The following is a 21,982-nucleotide window of genomic DNA, read 5'->3' on the forward strand; positions in this document are numbered from 1 at the left end:
ATAAAATTAACAATAATATAAAAATACTCCTATGGAGTATAGATTATGATAATATATCTTAATACACGTAAAAAATATTTATGTTTTAAATCATAGTTGAAGAAACAACTACAGGATTTGATTTCTTAATAGTATCATTCGTTCTAAAGCGGAATAGGTAAAGAAAACAACCATTTTCTCCATCCCAAAATGACTTATTTGCTTCCCGAGTGAATTTTGGTTCGTGTAAACTTGCAACTCATTGTAATTTTGTGTAGTTTTCGAACAACTGAACATCTCATTTTAAAAATATGAATTTAATCTAGTTAGTTTGCCTTGAAAATAAGTCAAATTAATCTGTTTTCAAACTACTATTCTATCCCAGCCTCGGTAGGGTAAATATATGAACTCTCACTATACATTTAGCTTTTTTCTTAACCAAGTCGAATCAATCAGCTGAGAACCGTAAATCGCAAGTTAATGTGAATTAATGTGCTTTTTTTTAAAGGAATTTTGCTATTACAAGTGGTTTAGAAAAAAGTAAAGGAATGAACATTGAGAATTGAACTCATATCTATTCTGTGTTCTCACATATATCATTAGACTATAAATATTGGTGACAAAATGAGTGTTCCATTTTGTTGCCACAATCTCTTTTTCATTCGGCATTTTACATTTTAAAAGAATCATTGGCGATTCCAAAGAACGGTTGAAATAATAGTGAGAGTTTTAACGTAATCGATCAAATTTCGTATATTCTTATTTGAGAGACAGGCTAGAAATAGGTGGTTAAAGGGAGACAAAAAGAAGGATACATATCGAGTAAGCCTACTTGACAATGTAAAAGGAGGTTGCTACAAACCAAAAAAGAAATGATATCATTTTCTTTATCTTTACTATACATAAGGATCATCGATAGGCATGCCTTTTCTTACTCCTATGCTTAGTGCTCATCTCAATCTTGATTTTCTCTAATTGCTCTAGGACCTGAAGAGAGGAAAATCTTGGGGCATACCACATGCAATCCCTTTGAACTTGTTTAATTAAGAATTTGAGTCTTGTACTTGCTTAAGGATATGCATTATTTCTCATATTTATATTTACCGTTGAGCTTTGGTATCCCTTAACTTATATGTTCCTCTGTTTAGCTTCATTAACTTTCACTCACTTGGTGGTTTGTATCCAAAAAAAAAAAAAAAGAAGAGGAAAAAATGTGAGCTTTCTATAATCAATCACACAGTATAAAGAATAAGGAAGCTGAATACAAAAATTATGAGGTTCAACTAATATGCTTAGGTACCAGAAAATCACTTTTAACTTTTCAAAACGTCATTTTGTGTATAGTTTATTCACTCAAACTGCCTCCAAAAAAAAAAAGGATAAAAGAAGAAGTGAGTCTTGGGCTCCAGGCACGGACCTACCAGTTCTAGTCCGCTACAAACAAAGAACTGAATATCCACTTGGATCACGCTTTAGATTTCGGGTCTTTATGATTAGGGGCCGACAAAAATTATCTGAAATTCACACTTACATGAACCAAGAAAATGGTAGGCCCATGGGCGAAAGCCACATGCTCATAAAGGTGGTCAAAAAATTATAATGTGTATATAGGTAAAATATTATGTTTTAGGGGTATATAACACATATTGAACACCATTTGTCGAGAACCCTTTTTCACTTCTTTCAAATTTGAACACCCTTGGGGAAATTACTAGCTTCGCCACTGGATAGGCCCGGGCAAAATTGAGGAGTTATTGAGTTGAAGTCAGCATCACTTGAGGGTCGAAACAACATCGAGTACTGTGCTTGAACATGGCACTGGCCTCCCAAGGTCCTTCAGTACCTTCCCCTGAGACTTGGGTCAATTAGCCAATGGGTTGCTGTTTGAGTCCCTCAGGTGATTTTATTTTGACTATCATTATGCAGGCTAGAATGTAAAATGTGCAAATCATACGCCTGTTGCTTAACCTGTGGAACTAATGTTAATGTGAATAATCTCACTGCTTGTTAGATTTAGGCAAATTTGTAATTAATTAATAAAATAGGATAAAAACTACAAGTTTCTATACACGTTGAGAAACACAATGAAGTTCACGACAACCACACCTTATGCTAAATCAACAATTTCAGACGAGAAATGGTCGTTTTTACTCTTTTTACATGGATTTGTAGGAAAATTTATGGTTAGCTGCTCAGTCCCATGATCATTATCAGATCAAAATATCCTCTACTAATCAATTTAGGGACTAAGGGAGAGAAACAAAAGGCCTTCCTGTAGTATCAAGTATCCGTACAGTAACGCCTTCCTACAAATAGTAAAACCTTTATTACTATTTCACAGCCTGGTTCCACCCAAAAAGTTAATACCATATCAAAGCAATAGCATCCATTTTAAGTGCAGAAAATACCTCTTTATTCATTTAGAGACAACCCTGTACAATAAGTTTAAATCAAAAGGAAGTCCTAATATACACTCCAAACGACTGAGATCTCCTTCCATGCACCAACCTAAAGAAATCAGGCAACCTCCTGTAGGGTAAAGAATAGCTGACTGCAAAAGGAGAATTTTACATTGAACCGTCTAGTAGTAAGATTGTAGGAAATTGTTGTATTTATTGCTGATAGAATAATTGATGGTCAGCAGCACTGCAGAGACGCTCATTTTGGTAGTTCAGATACCACTAAATCCTCCACCTTTAGAGCTTAGGTACTGTGTTTAGCACAACAAATCTGACATGCCACAAGAAAGTGAAAGTATCACACCTTAATTGGATTATATTTCTCTCCCATTAGCCCTCCTTTTTGTCTCTGAAACTGAACATAACGCAATGTGCTGGTGAAGAAAGCGTCGGAAGCAGAATCTGGGGTCGTGGCGTCACTCTGCATCTCAGTTTTAATCAACTCTATAAGGCTCTGAATTGCACCAGGTGTTATTTGAGGGTTCCCCTTCTCAAAAAAATAGAGGTACCTGAGGCCAGAAGTAGATTCAATACAATATAAAACCTAAGCCTGCAATCTAGAACCCAAGTTTCAGTTTACAACATTAGTGTTCTGATTACTAACTTGTTAAGTATTTCAACAAAAAGTGTGACAGGTCCACTGCTACCCCTTGTAACATTTGCCTGTTGCTGTGCTGCATTAGCAATCCGCAACGAACGCTTTAGGCAAAGCAAGACCCTGTGATACCAAAGGCAGCACGTCATATATTTCAGGGTAACAAAATAAAAGGGAAATCCATAAATTAAAGCAAAATGCAGGACTTAAACTCCTGAATGGACAAAGCTATGGAAAAGAAAAGTTCGAGTGTACTTAGAAGAATCAATTGAATATGCAAATAACCCAATTAAAAATGAGAAATTTGCGGAGCACTCTTGCCTACCTTTCTCCATCTTTAATACCATCTTGATCATCAACCCAAAAGAGATGTGAACAAGCGTAAACTGCTCTACATTGATCATGTTTCTTTAGAAGTTTTGCTGAATACTTTACATCAAAAAATGTGTTCCCATTGTTAGATGACAAATAAGTAGACAGACGGGCCCAAAGAGATTAGAGGTAGAAATTACCCCCGTGGCCTTATGAGTTAAGGTATCCCTGTTCTCAACACCAAACACAGTCATCTTCTGAAGAGTTCCAATTATCAAGTGTATTGCAGTCACTTGCGCTTTTGAATCCTAATACCAAGTGCAAGAATTTCAAGTAGAACTTTGAGCAGATGACAAGGTAAATGCGAAGAAGCATATAATATAAACACATTGTTTATGGTTGAGCAATTACCGCAACTTCTTCTTCATATAGTACAAAAGCTTGTGTAAAAAATTCATATGCAATCGGTTCAAGATCACAATCATTGGCAGCCTGAGGAACAAAAGCAAGTTTCATAAATAAATAAAAAACTAAATGGATCGAGTTAAGTTTTGATGCTTGCCTAGAGATAGCGAAGAGACTCTTTCACGTGAAACAAATAAAATAGATGGGCTCACACAAACATGTATAGATCACAGGTGCTGTTGGAAGGCCTTTCTCAGTGAACATCATATTGCAGAGAAAGACAATTTCCCTTCTCTTTCTTTTTTTGTGATGAAGAAAAGACAATTTCCTTTTTTTTAATTAAAGCAGAAAAAGACAATTACCTAGTGGAATCTTTTGAATTGCCTAGGAAATTGCAAAGAAAGACAGTTTCCTAGGCAATTCAAATAGATTCCACTAGGTAGTTCTCGTGCCATGCTTACAGACTTGATCTGATTCTGAGGGTAAAAGTGAGGTGAAGAGGAAGAAAAGAGAACACGAAATAGGTCTAATCCATCAACACATATCCACTTTTTGCTCTAAATGTACTCCCAAGCTTTTCGCCATGATTGTCTTTCTCTTCCAATCATTGCCCATCCACCCAGTGAAGGGGTGAGGTTGTTGAAACCTCAAATCTCAGAATAATCTTACGGCATAATTTAGAATTTTAAGGAGATATTCCATGACATAGATGTCTGAAAATTCTTGTAAATGTTGGACAGATTCTAAAACAGAACAGTCTTTCATTTATAGTCTAAAGGATGAATACATATGTGGCCCCTTAAACTTGCCCGAATTTTTCATTTAGACACCTATACTAAAAGTTGTTCCAATTGAACACCTGAACCTGTTCACAAGTGTGCCCATTGAAACACATATTTAACAATTTTACACAAACCAAAGTGTGTGCATGCTACTTGCTGTTGACGTAGCAAATACGACCGATCAGAAAACGACATGTCAACAAAGTATAGAAAAATCAAAATCTCAAGAAAGAAAAAAGAGAAAGAAAGAAAGAAACATTGACCGGAAAAGAGGACTTCCGCCGAATGTGCTATCTTCTCCAATTGACTCTCTCTCATTTTGTGGTCTTTCTTCTTCCACTTAACATGAAAAATCAAATCTGCTGGGTCAAGAAGACGAAGAAAGTTAATCGGAATAAATTGCCACCACCCTCCAATCCCTTTTTAATTCTTCAACCACCTCTTAAACCGTAGCTAAACCAACAACCATTCCTCTGTTGCTTCCACCAGCTCTCCCATTTTCGATTCTTCGACCAACTGGTGGATAAGGATTACTTGTAGCAGCTGGCTTTGACGGCATATAGCTACGGGAGTTTTTGGGGAATGTGGTGGAGATGGAAGCATAGTGGTGGAGCGGTGTCATGGTATTGGTGGCTGTTTCAGGTGGTTCTTAAGCTGGCTGGTGCACGGTGGCCCTTTTGGTGGTTCAGAAATGGTGGAGGTAGTGGCTATGGTGGAGGTGGGCAAAGAGATGGTGGTGGGATGGTGTCAAATTCTCTCATATGTCTTGAAATATTGGAATTTATAAATTGCATCTTTTCAAGATTTTTCTTGCACTCGCTAACTTCAGATTCTCACATATCCAACTAGTAGTGCTGCTATTAATTTGATTCCAACTTCTTCTTTACTTGATCAGTAGAAACCACACTGAAGTATCCTATTGCTCACTTCAGTTTGACTTATGCTATGTTAAAAAATTTCTATTCCATCTCTAATCCATGATATTGAGCTTGTTCAGGTGGCTTGGTTTCCATTCCTCGTGGCCATAACACTAGGCTTAATTACTTTCTAAAGCAAATCCCTAAGGTCTCCGAAAAGTAAAGAGGGTACGTTGACCGGCGTAGAGTGGTGGCAGCAGATAGGAAGCAAATGACATAGGAAAAAAATTTAAAAAGATAAACTTAAGTCTTTTCACTCTCTCAAAAGGAGGTGTGATACACTCTCCATGCCATGTCAGCAGCATGTGTTCAATAGACACATTATCAACTAACATCAGGTGTTTAATAGGTCACACCCCTAGTTGAGGTGTCTAAACGAAAAATTCGGGCAAGTTTCAGGGACCACATATGTATTCAACCTAGTCTAAAATTAGTCATTTAAGGCAAATTGAAAGGTTTGTTTTTTAGATTTTCACGAACCCTTCAATTTCTGTTGGATGAAATATTAGTCTACTTCTTATCTGTTTGATGGCTTATTTTAGTCTCTATATAAATACTATTCTACTTACAATAGCAGAATTTGTATAGAGGCAGAGAGCTTGTAAAACCTTATGTTTTTATATTGTTTATTTCTAATTAAAGTAGTTATCCTGGACTTCTAACAGTTAATAGATAGAAAAAGTTTATTATCTATACTTTTAGTAAGTGGTTTACTTATTGGCCTCTTAGAGGGGTTTCCTCAATAGCATCATACACAACATTTCCAGAGCATATAAAATGATCAATTGTTCACCTCTGCACACTGCAAGTACAACCTCAATGCCAGTTCTGACGATGGAACTGATGAAAGAGCCTCGATAGTCTGCATACAGGATTAGCTCAATCAGCAAAATGTAGCACACAAGGGGTTATCTGGTAGTTAATAAACAAATGACAGGAAATCAAAAGGAAGCAATTGTATCCTAATACCATGAATGAAACTGAACACAAAAGATCAACAAAGTTTACACCTGGAAGATCACCGATATGAGGAGTGGAGTGGAGAGGAATTACCAGTCTGCAGTCATGACTTATAAAACCTTCTCTCAGAAGACAAATTAAAGAAAAAAGCACTCTAGTGTACTGCATCACCAGTACAGAGATCATCCGGGAGAGGACATTTGTGTCACATCTCATAACCATGGTGAGAAATAAATCAACAATGAATCAAAATCAAAGGCTACATAAGAATGCCACAGACTGATTATAACGACAATTACAAGTGGCAATATCCAATAGCTGATATTACCTCATTCATTAACTGAAAAATTTTCTTTGGTGTAGCTGGAACCTCTTCTCCAGCCATATCTCCATCCTGACCTTGCAGTCTCCTAACCAACTTCCATTCGATCGAGAAAATATTTCAAAATTATGTTTCAGGGCAGATGGAAAGAAGAAAGTAGCACTGTACAAACTCTACTGGAAGCATTTGAAACATTCAATTATATGTTAAGTCTTCAGATTTCATTACAAGTTACGCTTTGAAGAGAAACACATTATCTCTATAAGAAACAAATAGACTCGCAGACGAGTGGAGTGGAAGGGGCAAATGCAGTATCCTGCTTACCTGCCCATGCTAGAACAGTTCTTGCAGATCGAATATCTGTATCCAATTCCAAAGACAACTAGAAATTTTTTTGGCAAGTGCGCCGGATGAGGATTTGTCGTAAAATTGAGATTATTTCGTTTCCTTCAGAGAGAGAGAGAGAGAGAGAGAGAGAGAGAGAGAGAGAGAGAGAGAGAGAGGAGTCATATTCAGCACCAGCAGAAACTGGCCTATAGATGCTAAATATCATCTATTTATTTATCTATTTTGATAAGAAAATAATCTATTTATTTACTTTATTTGCAAAACAATGCACAAAAATACTGCTGATGGGATGGTATGCATTGGTAAATGGTATTACAATTATTCATTACCTTTTTCTTATAGAATTAATGTCAGAAGATCAGGGGATTCTACTAAACGCATACTGCATACAGACATCAGCATAAATCGCTAACTACCAGGAGGAGAAGGGGGGGGGGGGAGAGAGATAAGTGCTGAAAACAACAAACCTTCAGTGCAGAAAAGACTAGAGGAGGAACTGTAAAAGTTAGGCGCTTTGGACCTCCAGCCATTATATGCTTCCTAACAGTGCATATTATCTGATTTACAAAGGGGAAAAAAAGAATATTATGAGCTTCCGTTTGTAGCATTCACCTGATTTATTAGTACTTTTTTTATTGGAAAAGTTTGTTAATCATTATTGGTGTTAGGTTATTATATGAGAGAATCACTTTTAGAACAGATAACCACATGTGAGTACGACGAACTGACTGTTCTCAAATCATTTATCTAAAGCACCGAGTACTGACACAATCAATAGTGCTAAGTATGAACCAACGAACTTTACTTTTGAACCTCCAGCAAATCCATGATTTCCAAACTCTTCGTCCTTCTTGCTCCTACTACGTAGAGTATCTATCTAATATCTATCTAACCTTGCTGGAACGAATCTAAGTAACCCACAGCACCAATATTTTCCATTGGAATATCCTTGCGAACTTAAATCATATACCATGATAGCATCCCCTTATCAAACATCACTAGTCCAATATCATAATAATGATAGTCTGGTTTAGAATATTAAAAGGTCAAAAGAAATGTGAAAACAACTGTGTGTTGGATATATTACTGGAAGATAGTTTTATCTGATTCCACCCAAAGGAGTTTGACTTGGATAAACAAAACCAAAAAAAACAACTTAGTTGACCTACAATCACATACCTAATATGTAATATCGTTCTATCATAACCGGCAGAGTCACGCATGCCATCTTAATGAAATGGCTTTTTTCCAGCTAATTGCCTCCAGGAATGATTGAGGTCTATGATCTAGAAATCATTTTCTCTATATATATCAACATCAGTAGTGGGAGTAATCCCAAAGCTCCTCACAGAAATTAGGTAACAATACAAGGAAAGAGAGGATAGATCAAAAGAAATGTGAAAACAACTGTATGTTGGATATATTACTGGAAGATAGTTTTATCTGATTCCACCCAAAGGAGTTTTACTTGGAAAAACAAAACCAAAAAAAAAACAACTTAGTTAACCTACAATCACATACCTAATATGTAATATCGTTCTATCATAACCGGCAGAGTCACGCATGCCATCTTAATTAAATGGCTTTTTTCCAGCTAATTGCCTCCAGGAATGATTGAGGTCTATGATCTAGAAATCATTTTCTCTATATATATCAACATCAGTAGTGGGAGTAATCCCAAAGCTCCTCACAGAAATTAAGTAACAATACAAGGAAAGAGAGGATAGATCATGCTATCATCCTAGAAACAGAAGTTCTATTTGGAGCTACAGAAGTCTAGAGTATTAACAATGTACTACAATCTCCTACATTTAAGTGCTTTAGTTTCAGCATTGTTACATGTTTCATAAAATTAGAGAAAGAAAATGCATTAGAAAAATAGTTAAGTTGTTTGTCTACAAAAGAGGAAGTTAAGGGTATTTGGCAACAAATAATAATATTAGAACTCTCTTAAAGCTTATCCACTTTTACCATTTAGGTGAGTGTCCTTTCAATTCTGTCAAATGAATAGCCATTTTAACAATTCCTTTCAACTCAAGCTTCCATCAACCTTCAGTACTTGTCCATCCATCTAGTCTAGAGTAAAAAGAATAGTTTGAACACAAATGAATAACATCAACTGGTATATGGCAGAGCACATTTTTCTTTCAATAGTGACCTTTCAGTTTCATTATCAAAATCAAACTACATACGATTGTATAAGTGTTTCCCTAAACTCAGGCTGTGATAAAGGTAGGGTTCAACAGTATACAAGAAGCAGATAACTCAGTTTGTTGGATGATTTCCAGAACTTAAAAAAGTACTAAATGAAGCACCAATCTTAAGGAGATCTAGTGCAAATCCCTAGAAAGTTGATCAATAATAATTTTCTACAGAAAAACTTCTCCAATAAATTAATTACCTTTAACATTTCCTCAGGTTCATCATTATATAGCATGTGTATAAGACGAGCAACAGAATTCTGTTCCTCCTTGAAATCCTCCTCATCGAGCTTTTGGCCAAAACCACAACAAACAGGAAAAGAAGTCATTCCACTGGTAGAAACTATCCGGAAAAACTCACATGTATAAGTACTGAGTAAAAGTCAAAAGGAAATGGAAATCATCAATAGGAGTCGGAATAAAGTATAACAAATTCAGACAATGAAGTAATCAAAATTGATGATGTTATCTGTCTACCTCATCAGTAGCAGTTCCATCCAAGTCCTTGATAAGCCCTTTTATCAATTCAAACAAAACCTCAACCTAGGAAAAGACGTAAATCAATTAAAGAGAGAACCAAAATAATCGAACTAGCGATCAATCACTCACTACACATTGCGGATTATTACCTTGTCAGCAGTTGATACACAGGTGTCATTCTTCATGATGCTCTCAATGATTATCTTCGCCATGATCTTATTTGTTCCAGCATCAAGGGGATCCATGACACGTGGATAATTTGAAAGAGTTAGAACTGTCACAATGTCAGTGTATTTCTCCAATGGTGCACTCAGGAGAGCAACAACTTGTTTTGTCGCTTTACTATCCTCAAGCTTTGCTTTACTAGAAAGTTTCCTGACACATGCTCCCTACCAACAATCAGGAAAGTAAATCAAGCAGAGAAATGTCATCCCATACTTCTCCCCCCTTTAGCTACCAACTCTGCTGGGATTTCCTAATCTACTGTGTTCAACGTTCCTACTGACCACTAAATTGATCAAGGAAATAACTACCCTCCTCTCACCAAAAAAAGTGACCAAATGTTACGCAGCAACTGGCTTCATTGAGCTCAGAGAATAACAACAGCAGTTTCGATGTTATAACCTCCAAAATTCCATATTGGCTTGTAACTTTGATTACCAAATTGACAAGAACATACCAGTACTTGATCCACGTAGTCTAGTCGATCAGGATGAACACGGAGAGTGAAGGTCAGTAGAGATACATACAAGGAAATGGCTCCAACAACTGGCATATCAGTTTGTGCATCAATGACCTGCATATTAAGGAACCTGTTAACTAGTTGAGATGCTAATGTCAGGTGTTCTAAATCATACATCCTGGTCCTGCTACAGACTGAAGTTTGCCTATAAATAAAAATCCAACTACAAGCTACAAAACTGGAGAGTAGTCAACTTTGTTCAGAAATCAGACGTTAAAGCATCCAGATTTACCTTCCCGATGGCACTGCTTAGCTTGGCAAATGCTTCAACTTGAAGGAAGTCAGGTAACACCTAAATAATCAAAACTTACACCTAAATAAGAGAAGAAATCAAGAAAATCTCAAGGCAGAAGCCATTAAACAATTATTTACTTACTTCGGGACTTGAATCAGCATAGTTTGACAATCTCTCCATCAATCGTGACAGCACAGTCTTAACGTCAACAGCAGGCTAAATGAAAAAAATGAAATAAAGACCTTTTTATTTTCAAATCTATCATCGAAATTAACGAAGTAATATAATGCATCTGCTGTGGATTGTTCTTTCTTCCTTCTTGTCTGGGCAAGGGGATGACAATGATCCAGTGAGCCCTATATATATAATACATGTTCCACTCCTACATATGGGACTAGGATTATTAACATATAACTATTTAACACTCCCCTCAAGCCGGAGCATACAAATCATATTTACCGAGCTTGTTACATATGTAACTAATACGAGGACCAATGAGGGACCTGGTGAAAATATCTGCAAGCTGACTTCACAAACTTTGTAACAATGTCTCCTAATAGTATCTTTTCTCCGACGAAGTGACAGTGAATCACAATGTGTTTAGTTCTCTCATAAAACACCGGATTTGACGCAATATGAAAGGCAGCTTAATTATCACACACAAGTTACATCTGGCTGATTTCACCAAATTTCAACTCCTTGAGAAACTGTTTGATCCAAACTAGTTCACATGTTGCCATAGCCATTGCTCGATATTCTGCTTCTGCACTAGACCGAGCAACCACATTTTGTTTCTTGCTCTTCCAAGACACCAAATTACCTCCTACCAAAACACAATATCCAGACGTAGAATGTCTATCAGAAGGCGATCCTACTCAATCGGCATCTAAGTACCCAACGATCTGCTCATGGCCTTGATCCTCAAACAATAACTATTTGCCTGGAGCTGACTTTACATACCGAAGAATGCGGACGACTGCATCCCAATGACAATCACAGAGAGAATCCATAAACTGACTTACAACACTCACAGGAAAAGAAATGCCAGGTCTAGTCACAGTGAGGTAATTTAATTCACCAACCAGCCGCCTATATCTTGCAGGGTCGCTAAGCGGCTCCCCCTGTCCTGGCAGAAGTTTAGAAGTCGGATCCATCGGAGTGTCAACAGGTCTACAGCCTGTCATTCCTGTCTGCTCAAGAATGTCTAAGGCATACTTTCGTTGTGAGATCACAATACCTAAGCTAGACTGAGCGACCTCAATACCTAGAAAATACTTTAATCTGTCTAGATCCTTAGTCTGAAAGTGTTGAAAGAGATGTTGCTTCAACTAAGTAATACCATCTTAATCATTGCCGGTAATAACAATATCGTCAACATAAACCACCAGATAAATATAGAGATTTGAAGCAGAATGCCGATAAAACACAGAGTGATCAGCTTCACTATGAGTCATGCTAAACTCCTGGATAACTATGCTGAACTTACCAAACCATGCTCGAGGAGACTACTTTAGACCATAAAGTGACTGGCTCAAGCGACATACGAGGCCACTAGACTCCCTCTAAGAAACAAAACCAGGTGGTTGCTCTATATAAACTTCATCCTCAAGATCACCGTGAAGAAAAACATTTTAAATGTCCAACTGATAGAGAGGTCAATGGCGAATAGCAGCCATGGATAGAAAAATGCGGACTGATGCTATTTTAGCCACGGGAGAGAAAGTATCACTATAGTCGAGCCCAAATATCTGAGTATGTCTTTTGGCAATAAGACGGGCCTTAAGTCGATCAACCTGGCCATCCGGACCAACTTTGACTACATAAACCCAACGACAACCAACAGTAGATAGTACCTGAAGGAGGAGGAACAAGCTCCCAAGTACCACTCAAATGTAAAGCAGACATTTCATCAATCATAGTATGTCGCCATCCTGAATGAGACAGTGCTTTACAAGTAGACTTAGGGATGGAAACAGAGGACAAAGAAGATACAAACGCATAATGGGGTGATGATAGACGATGATTACTTAAACCAACATAATGAGGATTAGGATTAAGTGTGGCCCGTATACCTTTCCGACGTGTAATCGGTTGACTAAGAGGAGACAAGTCCGCAGTAGGAGTAGGGTCAGGTGCAGGACGTGAATTAGCTGGGCCTGATGCTGGACGCGGACGCCGATGATAAGTCAAAAGTGGTGTTCCTCTAGCTGGGGGATCTACGAGGAGCGACACTAAATTCCTCAATGGTCGGTATGGGTAAGACTTCTGTGGCGGAAGATGTAGGAATTATAGTAAACTCCTCAAGAGTCGGTATACGTAAGACCTCTGATATATCAAGGTGATCAGAAGAAGTAAAGTAAGTTCAAGACTAAAAAAATGTGACACCGACTGTCATAAGGTACCTACGAAGATCAGGTGAGTAGCAACGATATCTCTTTTAAACTCAAGAATAACCAAGGAAGACACACTTGAGAGCACGGGAGCTAACTTATCTTTTCCAGAAGCTAAGTTATGAACGAAACAGATGCTCCCAAACACACGAGCGGGAAGAGAGTATAGGGGTGACTGAGGAAACAAGACTGAATACAAAATCTGACTAGGGATGGAAGATGAAGGCATCTGATTAATCAGATAACAATGAAATCCTAAGGTTGAACTGACTCTACTAGGACCCCATATATCAGAATAAACTAAAGAAAAAACACTCTACACGACTCTCAATATTACGTGAAAAAGTGGCTCGGGTATGTTTCCCAAGTTGACACGACTCACAATCTAATGTAGACAAACTAGGCACCATCTTTTGAAGCTTCGATAAACTTGGATAAACGTCTGTGAATTAGGTCGGGAGAATCTGTAACTAGACATGTTGTGGAAGGATTGAGTGAGTCAAGGTAGTAAAGGCCTAGTGATTCACGCCTTGTGCCAATCATCTGTCCCGTACTGCGATCCTGCATAACAAAAGAGTCATCAATAAAGTATATACCACAATGGAGGGCACGAGTCAACTGACTAACCGATGCAAGATTAAAAAGACAACCAGGGACATTAAGAACATAATCTAAAGTGACAGAGAATAAGGGATTAGCTTGTCCAACTCCTTTTGCTTTTGTTTGGAGTCCATTAGCTAAAGTAACACTATGATCAGAGGCGCCTGAGTCCATGACCCACGGTCCAAGAGTAGTAGACTGGGAAACACAAGCAAAGGAATTATCAGCAATAGGAGTATTGGTCTGAGCAACTGAGGCTACTTGTGGAGGTGTCTGCTTACTTGCTCGATACTGAAGGAACTCATTATATTCCCCTTCAGATAAAGAAAACTTCTGGCTACCTGCAATCTCTATTTGAGCAACATGAGCATTTTTAGGTGGTCGACCATGCAAAGAGTAACACACCTCACGGGTGTGTCTAAGCCTACTAGAATAAGAACACTTGGGTCGAGACCTTCCAAAACGACCTCCACCTCGTCTATTCTCCATAGTCTGAGATACCCAATTTTCCACTGTCTGGGATGCGAGAACAGAGGAGTCAACTGTCTGCGATGAGATCACTATGTGACTAAGCACTGCAACAAGGCGAAGTAATCGAGAGAATAGTTCATCAACTGTAGGGACAGTCGGGCTAACCAAAATCTGGTCACACACTGAATCAAGGTCATTAGGAAGTCCAGTGAGTGTAAGAACTAGAAACATCTTTTGTCGTTGCTCTTGTTGCTTTTCAACACTAGCAAAGACTGACATCAACTTCTCAAATTCCTCCATGATTGCTTGTACTTGTCCCAAGTAAGTCGATATATCCAATTCATGTTTCTTCAAATTTGTCATCCACGATATCACATCATAGAAACGAGATATGTCATTAGTGTATAAAGTACGAGCCTTTTCCCAAACTAAATGGCATGCCTGGAATGGATGAAACAAAGGCATCAACTTGGAATCAATAGATCGCCACAAGATACTACATAATTGATCATAGATCTTTTCCCACTGTGCTTTGGCCTTTTCATCTCCCTCGCTAGCCTTTTTGGTTAAGTGATCTTGAACACCTTGACCTTTACACCACAACTCCACAGAGGAAGCCCAAGATAAATAATTTGAACTTCCAGGTAGGGGTTCAGAAGTAATCATAAAGGCTGAATTTCCAACTCCACTGCTTTTGGAACCAAAAACATCAAGTCCGAGAGACATGGTTGGATCAAATAAGTACGAAGTTACAAAAATTGGTGGCAAAGTTGGTCCAAAATTGTGTTAGGTCACAAAAATAGTTAAGAAGCAGCAGAAAAAATACACCGTAGCCACCGGAAACTGGAACAGTCGCCGGAATCTGCATATAGTCGGCGGAAATTTAAAAAGTTGCCGAAATGTGATGAAACTGGAATGGGTAGAGTCGGAAAAGCCTTGCGAACAAGCTGTCTCAAAGAAAGTTGGCCAATAAATGGCTGGAAGAGGTCCCACGTGTCGGCGCGTGGACCACATCTCGCCGGAAAAATTCTGCTCCGATGGGCGAGTGAGAGCGCATGAGAGCTCTGCTGCCGAAGATATTTGTTGGGGTTTGGTCGCCGAGGGTTGGGGGACCTTGTGGTAGTGTTAGTTTTTGCACAACACCGACGGAAATTAGCTTGACGTAAATCTGCCCTAGAAAGACGCCGGAAATTGACGCACGGCGACTGTCTGAATTTCCCGGATGTGTCTCACTCACGCTTTGATACCAAGTGAGAAATAATACACTGAAAATTTATTAATAATGATACAATGAGCCATATATATAATACATATTCTACTCCTACTATATATGGGACTAGGATTATTTACATATAACTATTTAACAATAATATATAAGCATCCACATGCTTCTACAACATCAACCACCAGAAGATTTGAACAAACTGTTAAAATTACTACCAAGACCCCTAAAAGTTTAAGCTCCATACCTACAGAACGCACTAAACTTTGTAGATCACAGAAACTAATTCTATTTGCACACATTCTCCTCCGAGAAGGAAAAATTAAGCCGAGAACTACAAGCCGCTTTCCAACGTAATACAGTTATTCTAGTTATTCTAGTGAATGAGGAACTTATCTTGTCCACTTAGGTTAGAGCAGGAAGAAAAACAAAAAGCCCTTCCCCCTTCCCCGCTCTTGTAAGACAAATAAGAACAGCTGTAAAACATTAACTAAAAACAAGTTTGAGCCACCAGCATACACCATGTATTAATCTTATTCTTCTTTCACAACAGTAAAAGAACTGAAAGGCAGTCAAAATAGGTTAAGATGGACAAAGATAGAAAGTGATGTAACAGAAATGCTGTCTATTTGTGTTTGTCCTTTTTCATTTCCTTTAGTGAGATATGTTTTAGATATATAGTTTACATTTGCAAGAAGAATGGATATGAAGATGCAATGAAGAGGAGTAGCAAAGGACAGGACACAAAAACTTATCCTGCCAAAGAAGTTGTGTATATTTTTGGTGACTTACTTGGAGTTGCGGACAAGCACCCAATAAGGTTTCAAGTGTCTGCAAGTGGTACTCATCTGGAAAGACCTGAATTATGCAGTCCATCAGATAATACTGGGCAATCTCATCCTTACAATTGACAACCTGCAGGAATATTTAGCTACATCTTTACAGTGAATTGCCACAAGAAAATGAGAAAAGTTTTAATCATGTTAAATTTACCTGCTCCAAAACTCTGGGCAGAACCACATCCTTGTACATTTCAAGATCAACACCCTCTATCTGACTAAGAACGTGCAAATTCTTCCCAACCTAAAATATAAGAGGTACAGCTGAATATCGTATTTCTGAACCAAGCCATAAGGATCTTGAAAGGAGAATGTAAATGATTGAGCACATTGGTATTACAAGATCACGAAGCTCGCTCCTTTCTTTTTCCAGTTTCTCTTTCAACCTGACAGGTCCCTGCAGACCATAAAGCGCGAAGAATACCTCAACTCAGGATCACCAAAGCAAATGAATGTATCACAAGCACTATAACACCTGCATGGCCAAAACATGCCTTCATGACTCATTTTACCTTCCTACCGTGCAAATGCACAGATGCCATGCATGTCAAAAGTAAAAGCAAAGCAATAGTTCAGAAGATCCCAACGTACATGATGCTGCATTCTAACCCAAAGTTTATTCATCTCTGTGAAGTTCTGCAGCACAAAATCTACAGCATCCATGACAGTATCACCTTCTCTGCATAAAGAACAGTGTGAAGCATCTCAGAAGATCATCCGCTAGGTCAAACTAGAAATGTGAAAAAAAAAATACTCAATTAAACAAAAGACAAGGATCTTAGAGAGATGGTTACAATACATTGGCTCTACCCGCAAACTTAAATAGGTAGATAACAATATACATAACCAATGTGTGTGCATGCAGCTCTTGCGTGTTTGTTTCAAGCAAGTGAACAAAGATGTACTTATGCAGAGCTGACGTGATACGATGTGCAACCTAATCATCACGCAATCCAAGTTTGAGTAATCAACAGATTTACCCTTCATACTCAGAACCTAAGTCTGGCAATTTGTCTCTGCTAATTTGAGCAAGATAACTCCTCAAGAAGAGACCACGTGTCGGATGCTGAACACCACGACACATTTCAACAAGATCCTTGAGAATATCTTTAGCAGGAGCCTCTTTTGATTTGATGTATACAGATCCTACTGTACATAGGAGATACCTGAAATATTACAAGATAAACTTCCATCAGATATCTTTTTTTATATAAGGTAAACTTACATCAGACATCTGATTCTTCAAGAATAACAAGGGCATACGAGAGAGGAAACAAAGAAGAAAAGGAAGAAAAATCGAGCCGCTATCACTCGACTCCAAAACAGATATTAACTCGTGGCATGAGCAATTCACAACCACACAGGAGATGGAAAAACAGATTTACCGATATAGCTGTTGCCTACCTAGATGTCAGGGGTGACCTCATTAAAAACTGGGTGATGTGAGCATTGCCTTCACTTGGAATTTCAGAATTAAAATAATGGTGTTTGGGAAAATTCTTGGTAGCTACATAACCTTAATATACCCACTGCCCTGTATCAAAAGGACATGTCGAGGACTGAAAATGGTTCATAAGGAGTATTCAATTCATAAGGACCTTGTGTGAACGCGGGATGCTTCGTGCACCGGGCTGCTCTTTATATAACATATTCCCACTGCCCTGTATCAATGGGACATTTTCTAAAATGTAAATGGTTTCATATAAAGTTATCAATTCCACTCCTTCGGATCAGATTCCAAGAAAACCCTGCCTTAGCTATCACCTCTCCAACTCAGATCAGATAAGGTCTCCAGCTCTCCTCTCAGATCAGATCAATCTAAGGCTCTCCCTTCTTTGCTGCTCACCTTTCTCTCTTCTCTCTTATTTCATTTTTCTGAGTTTTTCCTTCTTAGACACTCGCACCAACTATTCTTCATCAACATCAGGTTAGAATACAATTATTTCTTCTAATTTATTAAATAGGTGATTTAGGGTTTTATTGCTTAATTTTGTGTTTTTGTTTCTTTTTGCATCTATGATAACACAAATGATTTTGCTTTTAAATTAGCCTTTTGCTTGTGAAGTTTTGCATTCTTCTATTGTTAGTATTATTTGCAAGTTTTGCTAAAGAACACATGTTCCACTTTTTAAGCATTGAGAATTGCTATTAGTTAAAAAAAAAAGTGTCTATTTACTCTTTCATAGTCCTTTAATCAGCTTCTTACGTGCAAACCAGTGGTTGTATATACTCTTGAGGAATAAAGAAAAAGGAAATGAAAAACTGTTGACTGGTAATTTTTTTTTTTGAAAAGGTAAACAATTTTATTGATATTGGGTTCGAGCGGTGGAAACAGTCTCTTGCAGAAATGCAGGGTAAGGTTACGTACAATAGACCCTTGTGGTCCGGCCCTTCCCCGAACCCTGCGCATAGCGGGAGCTTAGTGCACCGGTTGCCCTTTTTATTGGGGAAAAAAATCCCATATACAAGAAGTACACCAAAAGTAGATAATCTACATCAAAACATGATGCTCTACAAAAAATACTTGGTCATCAATAGGTTGGGTAATCTAACTTCATATGTAAAGCAAATTGCAAAGAGAAAAGTACCGATTGGTTAATCAAAAGACTAGAATGAAAACGGAAAATCATTTAATAGAAAATGGGGAAGAATGACAATTGTTGAAGAGGGAATCAAAATTATCTGTATGGTTTTAAACTTTCCATCCCCAATTACTTGAGTTTGGACATGTATTAGGTTAAGCTGAATACCGTACCATGTTTTTGTTTTAGAAGTTAATCAATATGGTAAGTGCATCAGCACCTCTTAAGATTACTCTGAAATGCTTGATATTTATATGTTTGGTGGCATCAACATATGTTAGTTTCGCTAGAAGTTCATGAAAGTGGTTCTCTCGAGCCCGTGCTTCTGTATGATCTGTGAATACAATAGGTTCAGTTTTTTCGACTAGCATGAAAGATTCTCTTTCATGGGAACTAAAGGTGCTTAAGTGTGTTGCCTCAAAACATCTCTCTCTGGAAAATTCTCTGGCTTCTCTGGTAAGTGTTTCTTCTTTCTGTTTGTTTTTTGTAGGTGATTGTAAAATATTTTTTATCCTAATTAAAATATCAGAACCGACCTAGCTTTTTTTGTTTGGTGATTGGTTAATCTATCTACGAACCAAAAAGGTGCCCGTACTGACTGAATGCACACGATACTCCTACTAAAACTCTGCGGCAGATCTTATGTTAAAGACAGATGTATCCACTGGCGTCACATCCTAAAGTCTGCCACTGCCCCATGCATAGTCAGAGATCATCAACTCTATAAGAAACTGAACATTCTCAATAACACTAAATACAACAATAAAGAGAACGCACATAAAAGGAGAATGACATCAAATTTATTTCACAATATTAAATTTCAAGTTGAGCATAAAAAATCATATTTGGATAACCAAGTTTACTTCTTAACTATGTTCGTTTGATTCTAAGATACTATGGAACAATATAAGTAGCCAATTAGCACACAGCAAAACCTAGCAACTGAGAATTTAACACTGAAAATTTCATCTGAGACTTACAACCGAGGCAATATATTTCCAGCATGTTGAACGAGTTCATATAAGTCAATAACTGAACAACCATGTCTATCTTCTTCTCTGAAGAACATCTCCAGCTTCCTCAATTCATCAAAAGCTCGCATATCTACCACAAAGAGCACAAAGCCAGAGAACAAACATGAAGTAACGAACATAGACTTTCTCTGATCCAAGATGTTTGACAATTTTTATTTTCCAACATTCAAACTGCGTAAACTAACCAACATCTTTTTTTTAAAAAAATCACCATTTTGATATGAGGAGAATTGCAACTTAAGTAACTCTTCTTATAGTTCCAAAATATCTAAGTTTTTATTTATTTTTAATAGAATTGAACTAATCTAGTCCAGTAACCTAAGTTAGTCAAGTTAACTTTCTTAAGTGAAATATGCAACTTATAGTACTTTTCGTGTACTTTCCAAATATTTAAATTTAAATTGTTTTTGAAATGAATTAACTAAGTCCGATTTAGCTACAAATATCTAAAATTTGATTTACAAAAACTGAATTAATATAGTCTGATTTAGCTAGAAAGTTAGTAAAATTGGCTCTCCATAAGCAAAACTGCCAAACAAATTAGAATAAAGAGAGTACAAGTTTATAAAATCGGTTAAAAAAATGAATTAGTATGATCTGATTTAGCTCGGCAGTTGGTCAATTTGACTTTCCATAAGAAAAAACTGCAACTTACAGTACATTTCGTGTAGTATTTTTTTTTTTAATAATGTTAAATTTTTATTTTTTTTAAATGATTTAACTTAGTCCAATTTAGCTGCACATATCTAAAATATAACTTTAAAAAACTAAATTACGTCAGATTAAGCTAGAAAACTAGTAAAATTTACTCTCCATAAGCAAATGCCAAACATGTTAAAATGAAGAGATGTAGCTCGAAACTGAATTAATTCAGTAAAAATGAATTAATATGAATCACATTTAGCTCGAAATTAGTCAAATTGACTTTTCCTAAGCAAAAACTGCCAAACAAATTGAAAAGAAAAAAGTCCATCAAAAAAGATGTGTTGACTAGAAATTTACAGAGCTCGTAGTATTTGTGCGGCGAAAGTTTCGAAGTCCGAAGCTCAGATAATAGTAAAGCAGAATACTTCAATGCTTCTCGAAGATTATTCGAATCCTGAAGGAAAATCAGAGTGTTAATTTGTCAATTTTGAGAAGTTTAGGGTTTTGGATTAAATTTTTAGAGGAAACAAAATGAAAATTTTACCAAAGCACGAGACATGTAAAATGCGTTGTGTTGAATAGCGGCGATGCCTTCCGCTAGCCATTTCTCTTCGTCTTCGATTCCTTCGGTTGCTATCATTTTGCTCTTTTTCTCTTCTTCTTTGTTGTTTGTTATTTGTGTTCAGTTTCAAATTGATTCAGTTTTGTGTGACAACGTGAATTTGTTTACCTGGCAACTCATCGACCCGGGTGCCTTCCAAAACCGTATACTTATTGGTGTCTAATATTATTTTATTTTTGGAAATATATTTGAATGGGAAGATCGGTTCGATAGATCATCACAAATGTGACATAAAATGACACATTAATAATGATATATTCCTATAATTAAAAATAATTTAACTTTAAATTTTTTATTTAACTCATTTTACCTTTAATGAGAAGTTTTTATAATCACGCAAATATCATGGCTCTACAAAGTTTTTACCTTTAAGCTTTTATGACCACAAATTTCAAAAAAATTCTTTTTTTCTTAAACTTGCCGAATCAAAATACCCCATCTAATAAAGAGATGTTTTATAGAATCAATTTTGTTTATTCAAATTGTATTGATTATAAGGGATTATTTTATTTTTTTAATTACATAAAACTTGCAAATATTACAACGTAAAAGGCATACTAAAATGGTTGGAAAAAATTATACTTAAAGAAAAATCAGCTTAATTCCCGTGATGGTATAGAACAATTGTTCAATTCTCCTAATAATATAGTGTATCTCCCTTGTCATTTTAGTTTATGTGTCTACTTCCTTTTGAGCATGTTTCAAAAAAATTGTCAAACCTTTCGTATTATTAAGTTTTTAATTCCAATATTCTTATTATTCTCAATGATATTCCTTTATATGAATAACGTGGCATTTTAAAATCACACGATTCAAAGAGTCATTTTTTATATATTATAC

At 36.9% G+C, this 21,982-nt stretch overlaps 1 protein-coding gene across 2 annotated transcripts; it reads right to left on the reverse strand.

The window, feature by feature from the left end:
* Window positions 1-2,325: 2,325 nt before the first annotated feature.
* Window positions 2,326-21,361, reverse strand: LOC107760603 (vacuolar protein sorting-associated protein 35B). Of its 2 annotated transcripts, XM_075231022.1 has the most exons (22): window positions 21,065-21,361; window positions 20,878-20,974; window positions 19,822-19,945; window positions 17,240-17,425; window positions 16,851-16,938; window positions 16,600-16,656; window positions 16,414-16,503; window positions 16,213-16,335; window positions 10,879-10,953; window positions 10,735-10,794; window positions 10,440-10,556; window positions 9,910-10,149; window positions 9,758-9,823; window positions 9,481-9,570; window positions 7,547-7,636; window positions 6,738-6,827; window positions 6,243-6,311; window positions 3,757-3,837; window positions 3,546-3,653; window positions 3,359-3,462; window positions 3,043-3,156; window positions 2,326-2,947 (listed from the first exon to the last, which is right to left on the reverse strand). In XM_075231022.1, the coding sequence occupies exons 1-22, from the start codon at window positions 21,158-21,160 to the stop codon at window positions 2,737-2,739; spliced, it is 2,376 nt and encodes a 791-aa protein (XP_075087123.1). In that variant the 5' UTR covers window positions 21,161-21,361; the 3' UTR covers window positions 2,326-2,736. The 2 variants fall into 2 exon arrangements, with proteins under 2 accessions (XP_075087123.1, XP_075087124.1); XM_075231023.1 differs by lacking the exons at window positions 16,851-16,938; window positions 17,240-17,425; window positions 19,822-19,945; window positions 20,878-20,974; window positions 21,065-21,361 and adding an exon at window positions 16,772-16,816.
* Between the last annotated feature and the right edge of the window lie 621 nt (window positions 21,362-21,982).

The sequence above is a fragment of the Nicotiana tabacum genome, chromosome 15 (assembly GCF_000715075.1).
Source record: "Nicotiana tabacum cultivar K326 chromosome 15, ASM71507v2, whole genome shotgun sequence".
In the NCBI taxonomy this organism is placed as follows: Eukaryota; Viridiplantae; Streptophyta; class Magnoliopsida; order Solanales; family Solanaceae; genus Nicotiana; species Nicotiana tabacum.